The following is an 18,848-nucleotide window of genomic DNA, read 5'->3' on the forward strand; positions in this document are numbered from 1 at the left end:
GCCGATCAGAGCTGTGGCCGTAAGGTGGTTGGTGCCCGTCGTGGCGGCAGTCCCTGATCCAGCTGGTGGACACCAGCGGTAAGGAATGCTGTCAAGCTGAAGAAGGAGGCCTACCTATGGAGATAGAATAGTGCCAAAAGAAGTGAGGTTGTAAAATGAAAATTCTTCCTGTAAAATGACCATTTTTAACTAAAAAACACTTGTATTACCGACTTTTTCCTTTTGTAATAAACATGAAAAAAACACAATGTAAAAAATACATTATACAAGTGTTTTTTTTCCAATTACAAGTGATTTTTTTTGTTCTACGGGTGTTTTTTCTTAGCTACAGGTTAAAAAGTTTTGTCTCACCCTTGTCGCGTTTTATGAGACAAAAAAAATACTCGTAACCTAGTTTTAAAATAAAAACATACCTGTAAAATGACTCATCTTAACTAAAAAACACTTGTATTTTAACTAAAAAAACACTTGTATTTCCAAATTTTTTCGTTGTGAAATAAACATGAAAAAACAATATTATAAAATTTCTTCAAGTGTTTTTTTTCCTCATTTACAAGTGATTTTTTTTTGTTCTACGGGTGTTTTTTCTTAGCTACAGGTTAAAAAGTTTTGTCTCACCCTTGTCGCGTTTTATGAGACAAAAAAAATACTTGTAACCTAGTTTTAAAATAAAAACATACCTGTAAAATGACTCATCTTAACTAAAAAACACTTGTATTTTAACTAAAAAAACACTTGTATTTCCAAATTTTTCGTTGTGAAATAAACATGAAAAAACAATATTAAAAAATTTCTTCAAGTGTTTTTTTCCCCCATTTACAAGTGATTTTTTTATTTTTCTACAGGTGTTTTTTTCTTTGCTACAGGTGAAAAAGTTTCGTCTCACCCCTTGTGGCGTTTTCTGAGACAAAAGTCACTTGTAACCAAAGATGAAAAAATCTACTTGTACATCGAAATAATATGTTGTAAAACACAAAAATATCATTCCAAGTCGTGGTCAAAAGAAGACGTTAGTTAAGAAAGAACACAATCTAGTGAATAGTTCTTCGGGTGTTTTATCTTTAATAATCTACAAGTGTTTTCTGAGCATGTACAACTAAATTTCGGCCCAAGCATGTGATGTGAGGCAAAATTCAGACCAATCGGAACGGCGATTGTTCAGGAGGAGGGCGGGACACACCATTGCCGACCTGCTCCTTCTTGCTTTATTCATCACGGCAGAGTACGACAGAAATGGCAGAGCACGCTCAGGTAAGAAGTTCCGTGGAATTAATGTTTTCTCATGAATGTCATTCAGTTAAAGATTTATCAAGCGTATAATTGGCTCGTCGTCGATTTTCGTGCCTTTCTTAGGAAGGCGAAATTCACTTGATGTTGACACGAATTATGATTATATACGCTTGATAAATCTTTAACTGAATGACATTCATGAGAAAACATTAATTCCACGGAACTTCTTACCTGAGCGTGCTCTGCCATTTCTGTCGTACTCTGCCGTGATGAATAAAGCAAGAAGGAGCAGGTCGGCAATGGTGTGTCCCGCCCTCCTCCTGAACAATCGCCGTTCCGATTGGTCTGAATTTTGCCTCACATCACATGCTTGGGCCGAAATTTAGTTGTACATGCTCAGAAAACACTTGTAGATTATTAAAGATAAAACACCCGAAGAACTATTCACTAGATTGTGTTCTTTCTTAACTAACGTCTTCTTTTGACCACGACTTGGAATGATATTTTTGTGTTTTACAACATATTATTTCGATGTACAAGTAGATTTTTTCATCTTTGGTTACAAGTGACTTTTGTCTCAGAAAACGCCACAAGGGGTGAGACGAAACTTTTTCACCTGTAGCAAAGAAAAAAACACCTGTAGAAAAATAAAAAAATCACTTGTAAATGGGGGAAAAAAACACTTGAAGAAATTTTTTAATATTGTTTTTTCATGTTTATTTCACAACGAAAAATTTGGAAATACTAGTGTTTTTTTAGTTAAAATACAAGTGTTTTTTAGTTAAGATGAGTCATTTTACAGGTATGTTTTTATTTTAAAACTAGGTTACAAGTATTTTTTTTGTCTCATAAAACGCGACAAGGGTGAGACAAAACTTTTTAACCTGTAGCTAAGAAAAAACACCCGTAGAACAAAAAAAATCACTTGTAAATGAGGAAAAAAAACACTTGAAGAAATTTTATAATATTGTTTTTTCATGTTTATTTCACAACGAAAAAATTTGGAAATACAAGTGTTTTTTTAGTTAAAATACAAGTGTTTTTTAGTTAAGATGAGTCATTTTACAGGTATGTTTTTATTTTAAAACTAGGTTACGAGTATTTTTTTTGTCTCATAAAACGCGACAAGGGTGAGACAAAACTTTTTAACCTGTAGCTAAGAAAAAACACCCGTAGAACAAAAAAAATCACTTGTAATTGGAAAAAAAACACTTGTATAATGTATTTTTTACATTGTGTTTTTTTCATGTTTATTACAAAAGGAAAAAGTCGGTAATACAAGTGTTTTTTAGTTAAAAATGGTCATTTTACAGGAAGAATTTTCATTTTACAACCTCACTTCTTTTGGCACTATTCTATCTCCATACTACCGAGCAGTTTTGGCCTGAGGGACTCCGAAGGCAGCTGACAGGCAGCGGCTGGCCAAGCGGACTACATTTTTGGCGGTCGCCAAGGCAAAACTAAGACATGGGAGGTGTCCATATGTGCACTTGGCACCAGGACACCATAGACAGCAGTTCGATGATCGCCTTGTAGTCGTGTCATCGGACCTGTGGCTGCATGTTTTGGACACTCGGGTGAAGAGAGGGGAGGAGCTGTGAACTGATCACCCTCTGGTGATGTGTTGGCTCCGATGGCAGGGGAAGATGCTGGCCAGACCTGGCAGGCGCAAACATAATGTGAGAGTTTGCTGGAAACATCTGGCAGAATCCCATGTCGGAAAGAGCTTCAACACCCACCTCCAGCAGAACTTCTCCCTTGTCCCGGGGGAGGTGGGGGACATTGAGTCCGAGTGGACCAAGTTCCACACCTCCATTGTTGAGGTGGCCGATCAGAGCTGTGGCCGTAAGGTGGTTGGTGCCCGTCGTGGCGGCAGTCCCTGAACCAGGTGGTGGACACCAGCAGTAAGGAATGCCGTCAAGCTGAAGAAGGAGGCCTACCGGGCAGTTTTGGCCTGTGGGACTCCGAAGGCAGCTGACAGGCAGCGGCTGGCCAAGTGGACTACAGTTTTGGCGGTCGCCAAGGCAAAACTAAGACATGGGAGGTGTTTGGCGAGGCCAGGGAAAACTACTTCCCGACGGCTTTGAGGAAATTCTGGTCCGCCATCCGGCCTCTGAGGAGAGGAAAGCAGTAGTAATGGAGATGGGGTACTGCTGACCTCGACTCGGGACGTCGTGAGTTTGTGGGGAGAATACGTTGAAGACGACCTCAATTCCACCGAAAAAGTCCAAAAGTACTTGCTTCACAATTTACAAGTAAAAAAGTATTTTCTCCCGAAGCAAGAAACAGAAAATTCATTGATTGCTCAATTTTATTTAAAACTGTGCAGAATGAGGGAAAAAAACAGCAATAAAACTGACTGCAGTGTGAACAGAAGCTTAATAAGCTCATAAAACTCAAATTTAGGTTAATTGCAGATTGCAAGCAACTATAAGGTGCATACCCCACCTACTCTACAAGAGCGTGCAGCACCCATCTGAAGGCGCGCTGCTCTCACTGTTTTTTATTCTTCAATATTTTTTTTCACCTGCAAAATCTTGCTTATACTCCTGTTGCTGCCTCTATTACGGTATAGTTGCACGGGGCTTGTCGATTGCACCGGAGGCATGAAAATGAAACTATCAATTCACATTTAGAAAACAAAAAAATAAAAGTAACGTGTACCGCAGGCGACAATTTAAAAAGGAGTCGAGTAAAAAGTACAGATGTCTGATGTAAAATGTAGTGAAGTAAAAATAGTACTACTTCATACTTGTACTCAATACTCAGATACACAAAAAATGTACTTAAGTATCGCAACGAAAGTAAAAGTACTTCGTTATATGCCACCACTGGAAACCACACATCTGCAGAAGAGCCCAAAAGGACCAACTAAAGCAGCTTGAAAAATAATATTCTCGCCACTTTCATCGCAAATTGTTGTGCAAACCTGTTAAAATATAATCCGATGTTATGAGAACTAATGCTAAAAAAACTAAAGAATATAAGACATAGTATTTTTTTTTTTTGCAGTATAACCATGTTCATTTATGTGACACACCATGTAAATAACCTAAACAAGTTACACCTCTGATTCAGCTCTCATCATCTCTTTCTGAATGACATGGTAGGACAGGCTGTTATTTGTCACTCACTTCCTGTCTAGTGTCGCTGTTCCTTCCTGAGTGTGGGTGTGTGCTTATGTGTCACCGGAGATGGGTGGTGTAATTTGATGTTTGGTCCAGATTTGTTTATGCCACGGACATATGTTGTACCAAAATGAAACACTGTCATCAAGCCCATCAAATGTGTTGCCCATTTAGCTGACAATGACAATGAGAGCATGTTATTGGACTGTTCGCAATGTATGGGGCTTTCACAAAGTATTGGCTGTTTTAAGTAGTTGTGAAAGAATGTAGGAAAAATGCCAATGGCATTGACATAAAAATAAATCAATAAATAAAATAAAAAGGGAAGACTAGAATCAAACTGCTCAGTTAGAGTTGCAGCATACACACAGATGAGTTCTCTCATTCTCATTGTGAAGTGTGCAAAAAAATATAAATCTTTGTGTAAACTGAATTCCTCTTGAAGCCGTAAGACAGTCAGTTTAAAAAAAAAAAATCAAAACATGAGAGGAAAAATTTACATTACTGAAATGCAGAAGTGGCAGTATCGAGGGAAAAAACTGAGTGCACTATAAGAATTAACATGAGGTATAAAGAATGACACAATATTCAGTGAACGGTGTTGGCTACATATCTGTACACTAATCTAGAACACACTAAAAGTTTATTATCAATCACTACTTCTGATCATTGATGTGCAAGAAGGCAGCACTTCTACACCAGAGTTGAAAATATTACTGAGTTAATTTGAATTAAGAAGATTAAATGAATGAAAGGAATGTGTAACCTAAATGAAAGTTTTTTTTTTTAAGATGCCAAAACATGGCACATTTACTGTATGCACATTAGACATGTGCTGATTACCGGTTTCAAGGTACATCTTGGTATGAAAATGTCAGTTTTAAAACTGTAAAAAAATTTCCCCCAAATTTTTTATGTCCCAAAAATGTCCCTCGCTTGTCCCCGAGGATAGTGTCAGCTAGTAGCTGTGCTACACGAGGGCTGGAGGAGGTGAAACTCCTGAACTTTTTCACCCATTGAAGAAAACGAAATCGCTAGTATGGGAATACTTTGATGGCAGAACGGTTACAGACGGCCGCGGCTTAGAGGAGGAGGGCCAACCGACATGTAAAACATATTTGCGGGGGGTGGCTGTCAAGGAGGCAATGCCTCCAATATCTCGCATTTATACAAAATTAAAGGTTAGAAAACACTGTCATGAACGTTTCCCACCTGCTACGAGAGTTAACTCCAGTGTGTTTAGTGTTTCTGGCGGTGGTGAAACGTGTGGTGTTTTTCTCTCTGGCAAGTGTCTGTGCTGAGAAAGACAGTGTGTGTGTATAATGTAAACATGATACGAGTCATACACACCTGCTTTCTATGGAAAATAATTCAATTGTTTTTGTTCTGATGATTGGCTGTGGGTCTGGGCTCACATAAAGGACTGCATTTATTTTCATTTTATTTGGAATATTTTATTTATTTATTTTTTTTTCACTTTATACTTATGTTCCAATTCAATAATGTTTTGAAAAATAAAAGTCCTGTTCAATATATTTTTTTTTTTTTTTTAAACCCAGATATCTCAAAGTAACAAATTTTAAAGCTGTAATTGCGATACCGTGAAACCGTTATATTTTGGCTTTAGGGTATCATACCATCAGAATCTCATATCGGCACATGACTAATGCACATATATGCCATATAAACTACAATTATTTGACTTTTTTGTCATTCGCAGCTGTACTTGGCTTCTTCGGGAATAACAATTATATGTACAGTAAAATTCTATCTTGGGACTGATGGATACTTTTTATTTTCCCATGTCAGTAAATCGTTTTCAAAAAAATATTTTACTATGAGTAATATTGAAAGTATCTTCACTGAACACAGCATCACTGTGACAACCGCAGTGCCTTCTGTTTTTAACATTCCACATTCACTCACTCACACACACACACAGAGTCACACTTTGCTTACACTACCAGCCACAATATTGCCAGTATGTTTGTCATCCGTCATTAACGGGAGAGGGCTTTATTTGTTTTGAGATGATTCAGTTGTTGTGAACCTATATTTAACCCATAGTGGAAGAAAGTGCCATAAAGCATTTGATTACTATTAACCCACACAAATTGTGTTGGAGCACACCAATTTAAAACACGATACACAGACTCACACTTTGTTCTCTACAGCCTGAAATGCTTCTTACTGATAGTGTTGTGTTACACCAGAGTTAAAATGGTCATCATGCATGTGGCTATTGAAGCCCTTAAAGCATTTTTGCCACTGTTTTAAAATAATTTATAATGTTATATTGGCCATGTGATTTACTGTTTTCCTTTTGGCTAGACCCATCTGCAGACATTTTTTTTGTGGACAAAACATCAGTCAAGATTTTATTTGGATTATCAAGATAAGCTGTACGAATGTTGAAAAATGTAGACGCCATATGGATTACCACAACATTAACTAGCAGGCAGGCACTGCAGTGAAAGGTTAAAAGATGTAATGATTCAAAATAAAATCCGACTCTGTGACACCCTTTATGAGCTAATTCGGAACCTAAAGGCAACCAGAAGTCCGCAATTAATTAATATTATTAGTCAGCCCTGAGACAAAATTTAGAGGCAGTGCTCCAAGGATTGATGCGTATACATACCTAGAATCAGTCTCAATCAGTGATGTATCGTGTGTGAACTGTCTGTTATTGAAAATTAAAGATCAAAACAACTCTTTTGACATCAAATCTGTGCTTTATTCTTCATATACTTGAAGTGTGACACGTAAATAAGTCACAGATTTACAGCAAACATATGTACACAATAAATGATGAAGTGCGCCAACCAAAAATACGACATAAAGTGATAAAAAGTTGGCAGTTTTTGGCCGACTGGGTCACCGCTTCGTGTGGCCACTTGATTCCGAACACACACGTCTCGGTGGTTCTTCCATATTTTTTTTTTTTTTTTTCAATCACCGACCTTGTCATTTGGCAATCACAATAATGTCTTGACGAGACTTGCTCTTCGATGATACTCCTGTCGGCTCTGTCCATTTTTGCGTGTAGAAAATGTTTGATTCTATTCTACAATGGCGGTGATTTTGCGCTAAACCGGAAACAACAGTCTGAGCGGACCAATCACAGTCCGTTTTCGCCACGTCATACACGTCTACGCGACGCGAAGGTTAGAAAATTCGAGAGGCGCGCGTCAGGCTACGGCACAGGGTTGTAACTCGGGTCTTCCTTGACGCCGCAGGTCTGACGCGGAAGTATAACTCGGCCTTTAATCAGTTACATGAATGGGTTTACAGTGGGGCAAATAAGTATTTAGTCAACCACAAATTGTGCAAGCTCTCCCACTTGTAAATATTAGATAGGCTTGTAATTGTCAACATGGGTAAACCTCAACCATGAGAAACAGAATGCGAAAAAAAAAAAAAAAACAGAAAATCAGATTGTTTGATTTTTAAAGAATTTATTTGCAAATCATGATGGAAAAAAAGTATTTGGTCAATACCAAAAGTTTATCTCAGTACTTTGTTATGTACCCATTGTTGGCAATAACGGAGGCCAAACGTTTTCTGTAACTCTTAAGCTTTTCACACACTGTTGCTGGTTTTTTGGCTCATTCCTCCATGCAGATCTCCTCTAGAGCAGTGATGTTTTGGGGCTGTTGTTGGGCAACATGGACTTTCAACTCTCTCCTCACCTCGTGGCGTCAAAATGATAACAAGAACGGGGAGCAAAAATCCCACAACCACACGGGGTGACCTAGTGAATGACCTACTGAGAGCCGGGACCACAGTAACAAAGGCTACTATCAGTAACACAATGCGCCGCCAGGGACTCAAATCCTGCACTGCCAGACGTGTCCCCCTGCTGAAGAAAGTACATGTCCAGGCCCGTCTGCGGTTCGCTAGAGAGCATTTGGATGATCTAGAAGAGGACTGGGAGAATGTGTTATGGTCAGATGAAACCAAAATGGAACTTTTGGGTAGAAACACAGGTTCTCGTGTTTGCAGGAAAAAGAATACTAAATTGCATATTGCGTATTGACATACCCACTGTGATGCATTGGGGTGGAAACATCGTGCTTTGGGGCTGTTTTTTCTGCAAAGGGACCAGGACGGCTGATCTGTGTAAAGGAAAGAATGAAGGAGGCCATGTATCGAGAGATTTTGAGTGAAATTCTCCTTCGATCAGCCAGGGCATTGAAGATGAGACGTGGCTGGGTCTTTCAGCATGACAATTATCCCAAACACACAGCCAGGGCAACAAAGGAATGGCTTTGTAAGAAGCATTTTAAGGTCCTGGAGTGGCCTAGCCAGTCTCCATATCTCAACCCCATAGAAAATCTGTGGAGGGAGTTGAAAGTCCGTGTTGCCAAACGACAGCCCCAAAACATCACTGCTCTAGAGGAGATCTGCATGGAGGAATGGGCCACATTACAAGCAACAGTGTGTGAAAAGCTTGTGAAGAGTTACGGAAAACGTTTAGCCTCCGTTATTGCCAACAAAAGGTGCGATAACAATGTATTGAGATGAACTTTTGGTATTGATCAAATACTTATTTTCCACCATGATTTGCAAATAAATTCTTTAAAAATCAAACAATGTGATTTTCTGTTTTTTTTTTTTTTTTCACTTTCTGTTTCTCATGGTTGAGGTTTACCCATGTTGACAATTACAGGCCTCTCTAATATATTCAAGTAGGAGAACTTGCACAATTAGTGGTTGACTAAATACGTATTTGCCCCACTGTATGTCTGTGGTTTCTTCATAAAAGGAAATGAGATAACTTTACTATCTAACAATAACTTAAGTGCTAATATTCTTCTTCAAAGCACAAAACAAAAGGACACTTAAGACCAGGGGTGTCCAAACTGGTCCTCAAGCCGTTGTGGGTCAAAAATCGATTATCAATTTAGTTGGCAACTAATTTATTAATCGATTATGGTAGTTGTTGCAGTCTTAGTATTTCCCAAAGAATAATGGCTCGAAGATAATAAATGTTTACACAGGACGGTCAGAAAAGTACTGAACCTGTCTATACTCTTCATAAACTACACCTGAAATACAAAGTTATAAACTTTAGAGATAGCTTCATGAAAACAAGATCTGCATTAGGTGAACAAGACAACAAAAGGAAAAAAAAAACTTTCATATTTCTACCCTTTCAAATACAGGCCATTATCAATACGTTTGTATCTGGGGATCTGTGGAGGGGATGTTGCAAACGATCATTTTAAGTATTCAAATGTTGTCTGTAGCCCTTCAGGCTCCTCTCTTTTGTTGCTGCATTAATCTTGCAAATGCACTTGCTCTTGCTCTCCCTGTATCTTCCCACTGAAACCTGACCTTTCAACAGACCTCTGGCTTTCTTCCACCACGTTCTCAATGACCCCACTCACCTGCATTTGTGTGGAGGGTCTGTGCATGCACCATGTGTATGTGAGTGTGGGACAGAGAAGTGTAGGACGTGTCATGGCATCACAGCATGAGCAGACACTGCAAGCTGTCTAGTGTGAAAACGTCATTCTTCAAGTCTATAATTAACTAGCTTAGACAGATACTGTACAAACACATGCATATATTGTTCGTCTTATTTTGTTTGTGGATGCATCAGTCATACACGTTTGGTTTTATGTTTCTTTTTGTCAGAATAATCGTGCATGCTCCTTATAACATTACAGACTCACTTTCGTCTCTTTTATTATTTCCTGTTATAAACTTGTGGGGCTAGTAATTTTGCACCTTTTTAAAATGTATTACTCTTTTTTTTTTTTTTTTTTTTTTTAATTTTTTTAATAAGTTGTTAGTGATAATACACAATTGAGCTGGTTTCAGTTGTATCTAAAGATACACGATAATATCGGCTACCGATAATTATCGGCCGATAATGGCAATTGTGACGTCACACAGATAATACAGATAATAAAAAAATCAACCGATCATGCGATCCGATAATTATATACTTGATTTAGCCTCCAAATGTGCGCAGCCAAGCAGTTTTCTCCACTTCTTCACTGCCGCCTGCTCAACCCCTCCCCTCTCTGAAGCCCCTGTGGGAGGAGGGGTTTAGGAGTACGACGTCATAGAGGAGGCGGTGTTACACATCAGTGTTGACACTGTTGAGGCGCTCTCACTAGCGTGCTTTGCTTTTCCCGTGTGTGAAATGAAATAAACGATGCTCTCGCCATCTACAAAACAGTTCCTCAAGGCCTAAAGAAAGTGTCCTCATTGAACACCACTAGCACTAACCCAGCAGCCATTTAAAACTGCATCACATTGATTTTTGGAACGAATATGAGGCTGCTGCTAGCACGAATGCTAAAGCTATTGTTAACAAATAAACTATAAAGGAAGCTACGGGGCTTGTGACGATACAGAGACGCTGCGGTCCTCCCGGAGTCGGGGTGTTTGGGAATGCAGCCCAAAGCGAGTGGTAAACTCCCATCTATGGCTAAACACCTCACGAGATCGATAGTTGACAAGTAGCTGTCTTCCGACGGAGCCCGCCGGTCCGGCAGGCCGCCGCCGCCGCCTCGCCCTAGGCGGGTAGAGGATGAGAGCAGAGCCATGCACCGAATGCGCCGCAGCGAGCCGGCCGGGGCGGGTGGATATCCGGTACGAACTTAGCTGCCGCCGCCACTCCGGTTCAAGACAGAGGCCTGGCGCGGGTGCTAATTTGGCAGCCGGGCGGACTGAAGGGCACAGGCGGGAGGAAATTCCCGAAATGACCCGATAGCCAAATCCCTGGATGAAAAAATAATGCAGTTTATACGACCACGATTCTTCGTGAAAGACATGCCGATCACATCAGTTTTACCACGGACATTTACACAGCTGATGTCAACAAACCATGTTTATCATGACGGCACAGTGGTTAGTTGATAATTGTAACATGCACCAAACGACACAAAGAAGTCATCCAGTCAGTAATGCATTCAGTACGCTTTAAATTTATGACGTCTTAATCAGATCATTCTTCTTAAATCTAGTCAAATAATTTTCCCCATCTTGTTTGAGTGTTGAAGACTAGTTGAATGCGCCAGATTATTCCACTTACTTGAACTAAATATTGCAATTTTTTCTTATTAAGCCCAAACATCTAAAAAAATAAGGTCATTTTCACCTAAATCAAGAAAAAATTGCTTTCAAATAATGTTTTGAACCATACATATTCTTGAATAAAGAAAATTTCTGACAAGTTTTTTTTTTTTTTTTTTTTAGGATTATGTATAATAATTTATTGCTTAAAATAAGGCTGTTAATCTTATTTTCAGCTGACCATTTTTCTTCAAGAAATCTGAGTGAAATACACTTGAAGTGCTGGCAGTTAATTTAACTTATTTCCAATAGATTTACACTGAAAACAAGGGACTTTAACTAGTCTTAAGGAGCTGTGTTTTTGCTGGGTAGTAATGTTATACTTTAGGAATGGCATACTTTTAAAGCCATTTTTGTGCAACTTATGTATTTACTCTGTAAGTAATTGTTGCCAAAAGTTTACCATTACACAATGTCAGACAATCTGTCTTTATTTAGATGTTGGAATTTACTACTACTACTACTTGTTCACATTTGATGTTGAAAAAAAAAAAGAGCAATATTATTTTTGCACAGCAATATTTTCTCTTGTGTATACTTTAAAATTTTACATAAATCTTTAATGAAATTATCGGCTTGACATTATCGGTTATCGGTTGGAACGAGGAGGAAATTATCGGTTATCGGTATCGGCTGAAAAATGCATTATCGTGCATCACTAGTTGTATCGTGAAATTGAGTTGAGATGTACAGTAAATAACTCGGCGTGTTGTTTTGCTTTGTGCGCCCCTAAATTTTCTACTGTATCTTAACATTTCAGCTTTAGAGGCTCCCAGGACGAACCAGTTATTCTGGTGCCTTCACACCCTAACATAAGTTTACTTTGCATAGAACAAGATACAAACAAACTTTACATTTGTGCAGACGATGGTGTAAGTGGCTGCAGCTATTTCAATACCATCAGATACTTGGCAAAACAGCAGCTCATCTGCTGGTAGCTCAAGCACTTAGCTTGGAGGGGAAAGAACATTAGAGGTAATCAGGCCTGTCATTTCCACTGGGATGATTGAGCCGAAATGGACCTATGTGGCCAAGTGGAGAACTTAATGTACAGGATCATCTGAGGATAAGCTAATGAAGAAATATGCGGGTGGAAGTGGTATATTTGAGAAGGCAAATATTGAAGGCGCCACAATTTCCTTTTTATGAACTCCTTGGATTTTACAACAGTTCACACATTTGCATTCGATTTTTATTTTTCTTATTTATTTATTTATTTATTTATTTGTTTATTTTATTTTTAACTTATAATCTGAATGTCAAGTGACAATTGCTATTCTTAGTATTGTCTTTTCTCCGATAATTGTTATTACTCTTGTGTGACTGCGACACGTGGCTCTGTCATATCTGCATGTTGCAAATATTTAGAATACAGTGTGATAAGGACTTATCTAGCCGTGATTTTGTTTTGTATGTGTTTATGTGGTTTTTGCCTGTGTGTCTGAATGGGGATTCAGGACCTGTGTCCGATGAGGGAAGGGCAGGGTGACCTGGTATGTTTGCTTAGTGGACATTCCTCTGAGCACTGGCCATATCCCCATGATAAATCCACCAGCTTCCGCAGGGACGCTGGAACATCGAATAAATGTTGTTGTTAAAAGAATGAAAGGAATTCTCCCTAGCTATCTGTTGCTCAGAAATAGCTATGTGAGGATTTTTTTAATATAATATTAAACATGTCTTCTCTTTATTTTGGTGAACCTTTGATGATTGTCTATCATAGAATGATTCTAGAATGTGGCTTATTTGTACTTTTACTCCTGAAATACTTGATTTAGGTGTCTGCTCATAATTATGAACATATCATTATAACATCAGTTTTTATTTGTGTCTAAAAGGAATATGTTTCCTCTATTTGCACACCTCACAATAAAGACTTTTAAATACAATAAAAAGAAGTTTTGTAATCTTTCTTTGGTAAATCTGCAGGTCCTTATGGTTGAGGTGGTGTGTGGTGCCCCTTGCCATGCCTCCAGCCATGACAGACCTCCTGGACATATGGGCAGACCACTCGCCCTTGGCTGGTCATGCCCCGGACCAAGTCACTGTGGACTTTCTGCTTCCTACTGGTATCTACATTCAAATGGACGTTCCTCGCGAGGCTACCTTTCAACACATCAAATTGGTAAGTAGAGCTTGTTTGTTATTGGCATTGTTAAACCAGCCTTGGAGGTTTATGGAGTAATTTTTCCTTGTTCTATTCTAAAAATGAATTTGCTTCTCAGAACATTTATACATCGGCACAGTGTTTCAGAACAATAGCCAATATTCCATTTTTTTAAAGCATTTCTTCCATCCTCAGGACAACGGCAATAATGTCCTGGCTGTATTTCACTCGCAGAATCATAAAACCTCTTTGCTCAATAATGTCTAAATTTAGCTTTTTACTAGGTAAAACCTATGGAAGGAGGATATGCATATGCTTCCATATGTCTCTCTTTGTTTGTTCCAGATAACTCAAGAACATATAAAGGGATAATTCTCAAACTTGCAGGATATGTTGTAATATGAAACAAAAGAGATGATTACAGTTTGGGAGAACGAGGTCAGAAAAGGAAATTCACAATAACCCGAGAACGAATAAAGGGATTATCAAACTTGCAGAATATATTTATATATGAAATGGGAGAAGTGATTAAATTTTGGTATAATAAGGTCATAGGTCAGAAAATGAATTTAATGATAACCCAAGGACAAAGAGATTGACTATCAAATTTGCTGAATATTTTTGAAAGACAAAAGGTGAGTACATTTTGGTGAAATGAGGTCAAGGGTCACAGAAATCAGAAAAGGAATTTTGTGATAACACAAGAACAATGAAATTGATTAATATCAATCTGTCAGGATATATTTGTAATATGAAACGGAAAAAGAGATTACATATTTGGGTAATGAGCTCAAAAATCACCGCAGTCAGATTAGGATTTTTTAAGGGTGTAACAGTACACGTAATAGTATTGAACCGTTTTGGTACGTGGTGCTCAGTTCGGTTCAGAACGGACACGTACCGAACGAGTTTCTGACGTAATATAACCCTTACTTTTTGAGGCTGTGAGTCGATCGGGTTACAGTTTCTTTGTGTAGATTATATTTATTCCGTCTTCTCTACTATAATAAAGACCAACACGGTAGGACAGTATAACCCAGAAACGTCAACGGCGTGACAACGTGGCCGCCGCGAAACGCAGTGAAACGCGGGCGTTAGAGTCTATCAGCAATGCACACCAGTCACAGTGCGACCGCGTGTTAGATGCGTCATAGAAGCGGCTCAACGAGACTCACGCGAAAAGAACTGCAGAGTTTATTATTTGACGCGAGACGCGGCCCTCCTGCGTCAATACTACTACCGGTAGCTAGGATCGGGCCGGAAGTCACAAGGGCTAGTGAGCATCAGAGCCACTATCCAGGAGGAAACTAAATCCCTCCAAGAGTACATCATGAAAATGGCCCCGAGTGCTGACCTGAACAGTGAATGCCTCAGGCAACAGAAGCCCAGTAAGGAGGAGGATCCTGAGGAGATATCATGGAAGAACAATCCCCTGCATGGTATGTACCACCGACAAATTGAGGGGGTAGCTGACATGGGAAAAACATATCAGTGGCTGGAAAAGGCCGGACTGAAAGACAGCACGGAGGCACTGATCATGGCAGCACAAGAACAGGCCCTAAACACAAGATCAATAGAGGCCGGGGTCTATCACACCAGACAGGACCCTAGGTGCAGTCTATGCAAAGAGGCCCCTGAGACAGTCCAGCACATCACAACAGGGTGTAAGATGCTGGCAGGCAAGGCATACATGGAACGACATAACCAGGTAGCAGGCATAGTGTACAGGAACATCTGTGCCGAGTACGGACTGGAGACCCCAGAGTCAAGGTGGGCGACACCTCCAAAGGTGGTCGAGACAAACCGAGCCAAGATCCTGTGGGACTTCCAGATCCAGACAGACAAAATGGTGATGGCCAACCAGCCTGACATAGTGGTGGTGGATAAACATCAGAAGACAGCATTAGTGATAGATGTAGCAATCCCAAGCGATAGCAACATCGGGAAAAAAGAACACGAAAAGCTGGAGAAATATCAAGGGTTAAAGGAAGAATTGGAGAAAATGTGGGGAGTGAGGGCAGCAGTGGTGCCAGTAGTGATCAGGACACTAGGAGCAGTAACCCCCAAGCTGGGTGCATGGCTCCAACAGATACCAGGAACAACGTCCGACATCTCCGTTCAGATGAGCGCAATCCTAGGGACAGCGAAGATCCTGCGCAGAACCCTCAAGCTCCCAGGCCTCTGGTAGAGGACCCAAGCTTGAGAGGAGAGACCATACCGTCCGGGTGGGCGAGACAATTTTTATCATTGAATTCCAATAAGGAAAAAAAATACATAAATGAGCCATTATTCAGAGAGATTATTCAAGAGCATGAGTTCCCTCAGGTGGAGAAAACGGTTTCGTTTGAAAAGTGAAGAGTTCCTTCATAATTACTATTTTGGAATTAAAAAGATCATATCTCCGTATTTCCAGGGTCAATCGGGGCCAAATAAAAACTAGGAGCGAGGTTGAAATCTGCACTTTCGAGTCATGTTGAGGGTAGCACTCTATATAAAATACTTCATTTTTTACGGTGCTTTAAAGGCACCACATGATTGAACAGGTTGGCGTGAAGATAGAACACCAAGCTTGCGTCTGATTGGTATAATGGTTGCCTGGCTCTGCCAGACTATTCTCCTTGTATTTTTCAAACACTGAGAGTATAGTCCGTGAACCAGCCCATTAACGGCCTCTCGAGCAGGTACAAAATCAATCGAGAAATCAGATTAGTTTATTTGCGTGACGTTTTCTTAACAAGCAACGTCACTCTTGCGCGTCGAAAGTCATCTCCACAACACAGATGGTGAACGGGAGAGCCGAGAATATGTTCCAATCCACGGTAAAATCAGTTTTAAATTACCAAAAACACATCGACACGAGTCATTGACAACAGTCTGTCTCGTGCTAGCCATGTTGAATAAACTCCGCTCTCTTCGTATGTTTACTTCCGCGCGCAAGTCCCTCGTCCTTCCCTCGTCATTTTACTAACGTCACGTCTGCCCGTCGCTGATTGGTCCACTCCGCTGTCTGTTTGCTGTGGCTTGCTTCGCCCTGGAAATTGTATCCGCGTGAATGGTGGCTAGACTCAATAGCTGGAACAGCGGTGAGTCTGGTGTACCAGGCAAGTATAATGGAGTCATGTGATTATTGTTGCGACGTCTCAATGGTGAAATCGTTAGAGCTACTTCCTACTACTACAGCTGCTACAGCTACTTGGCATCACTGGCAAAAAATAATAATAAATCTAATATGTAGAATAAAGAGGAAAAATGTTACGAGCCCAAAGTAGCGGAGTAAGAGTAGCGTTTTTCTTCAAAAATCTACTCAAGTAAAAGTTAAATGTATAGCTTAGTAAAAGGTCTCTTATTTTTCTCAAAATGTTACTCAAGTAAATGTAGTAAAGGATTACATGTAACGCATTACTACCCAGCTCTGTGAATGAACATGTGTGGAATTTTGTACTTACCATAAAAAGGCAAAATAACTAAAAAAAACCTATAATATTCTAGTATCTTCAAATAGCCACCCTTTGCTCTGATTACTTTTTTTTTTTTTTTTTTTTTTAATTTTTTTTTTTTTTTGTGCGCATTCTCACCATTTGGGGTTGGACCTTTATTTGTGTCGCATTGAATGAGGTATGTCCAAACTTTTGGCCTGAACTGTGAACAACCTGGACCTTCACAATGCATTTCAGACTAACTAGCTAGCAGTAGCAACATTATTTTAGCGCAGGGATGTAACTTTTGACGGCAAAACAAAGAAGATAAGACGTGCGCAGAGATTGTCTGTAGTGTGGAAGCCAGGTTTTTATATGTCAAACATGGAGAATTTGGTTCATCAATTACATGGGGCTTTCTGCTGATAGCTGGGGGTTTGAACTAACTAACTGTTACTCCCAGCAGTGATAAATACTCACTTTCTTGAAATCCGTCTTATGTCCATCCTTCATCCATTTATTCACGTTCACGCTCTACTCGAGACTGTAGGCGTCAGAGGAACACACGCACACAGTGCCAATACGAGCAAATCACAGGAAAAATGCGGACTGGATTTTTAGTGATGAGCAATGTCTAAAACCTTCATAGCGAATATGTCAGCTTTTTTTTTTTTTTTTTTTTTTTAATAACACCAATAATTTTAGGGGCATTTAGGCCTAACCACACCAGTGCTGTTTAGTAAATAACATGTATGTTTTTCAAATATTAATATGTATGTTTTGTAACAATGTCTATGTTTATTGTGAATGTTTCTGTATATTTTGTGTTTTTTATTTTTTTTTAGTCTTTCAATATTATGTGAAATATACCGGTAGTCTATATTAACACAGAAAATGTTTGGCCTTTTGGTTTTATGCAAACACTCCCCTTCCATCCAGACTCTGTGGAAGGCATGAAGCACAATGGATTCATGGTTTGCATTCTCCCCGATAATGGAATAGAATAGTCTTTATTTGTGATTGCCTTGACAAAAAAATTGGATGTGCAACTCGTTATTTACATACTGTATACAAGATAGAGATAAAATGTAAGAGAAAAATATAAAAATGCAAATATCAAAATGTTTACTCAAAGGCAGCAGTTTAAGGTCTCAAAGGTTATATATAACCAAACATAAGTGAGTACAGTATGACGGTATCAGTGTAGAATTAGCAGCGATAAAGTATTGTGCCTATTGTATTGTGCTATCGGAGTATGTGGCGCACCCTGAATGAATGGCCTACTTTAAAACTTTTTTCATGTATAGGGCCAATATTGATCCATATATAAGGTGCATTGGATTAAAATTGAAGGTTTTTAGGTGAGCCTCATTGTGCGGAAATGCACTATATATTGAACATTACATATGTTAAATATTGCTTGAACATTAATCTCCTGAGACCCAAGCTTTTTTATGGTTTTTATTTTTTGCAATGCATTTTTCCTGGGGTGGCCAAATCTGGTCCCCATGAGCCTCAATCCAGTCTGTTTTCCAGGTCTTTCTCCTCCAACATGCAGATGAGCTGACCATTTGATTCAGGTGTGTTAGAAGAGAGAAAGTTTGAGAACAGGCTCGCTTGAGGCGCTCGATGAGGCTGATTTTTCAATGTCCTCAAATGAGTACGGTCTCGGCAGGATAAGAGTATTTAGGAGAAAACAAATTTTCCAGAATGTTGTCGTCGATATGTTCAATTTAAAAGTCAACGATCACATCGCCTGCTGGAGGTTCTGCCTCCAGCACATACATGTAATGTGCAATAATATTGGGAAGAGTTCAGCACATAAATCGTCCTCAAAACCGTCTTCCACGTAACGAAAACATTTTCATTTGATTC

The 18,848-nt window shown here is 39.3% G+C and overlaps 1 protein-coding gene across 3 annotated transcripts in view; it reads left to right on the forward strand.

Moving 5' to 3' along the window:
* Positions 1 to 18,848, forward strand: part of pik3cb (phosphatidylinositol-4,5-bisphosphate 3-kinase, catalytic subunit beta) — a 99,449-nt gene that overhangs the window by 29,549 nt on the left and 51,052 nt on the right. For all 3 annotated transcript variants that reach the window (XM_057838441.1, XM_057838443.1, XM_057838442.1), the window contains one exon: positions 13,380 to 13,575. In XM_057838441.1, the coding sequence (XP_057694424.1) occupies positions 13,417 to 13,575 (159 nt within the window). In that variant the 5' untranslated portion in view covers positions 13,380 to 13,416. The remainder of the gene's footprint in view (positions 1 to 13,379; positions 13,576 to 18,848) is intronic.

Source organism: Corythoichthys intestinalis, chromosome 6 (assembly GCF_030265065.1).
Source record: "Corythoichthys intestinalis isolate RoL2023-P3 chromosome 6, ASM3026506v1, whole genome shotgun sequence".
NCBI lineage: Eukaryota > Metazoa > Chordata > Actinopteri > Syngnathiformes > Syngnathidae > Corythoichthys > Corythoichthys intestinalis.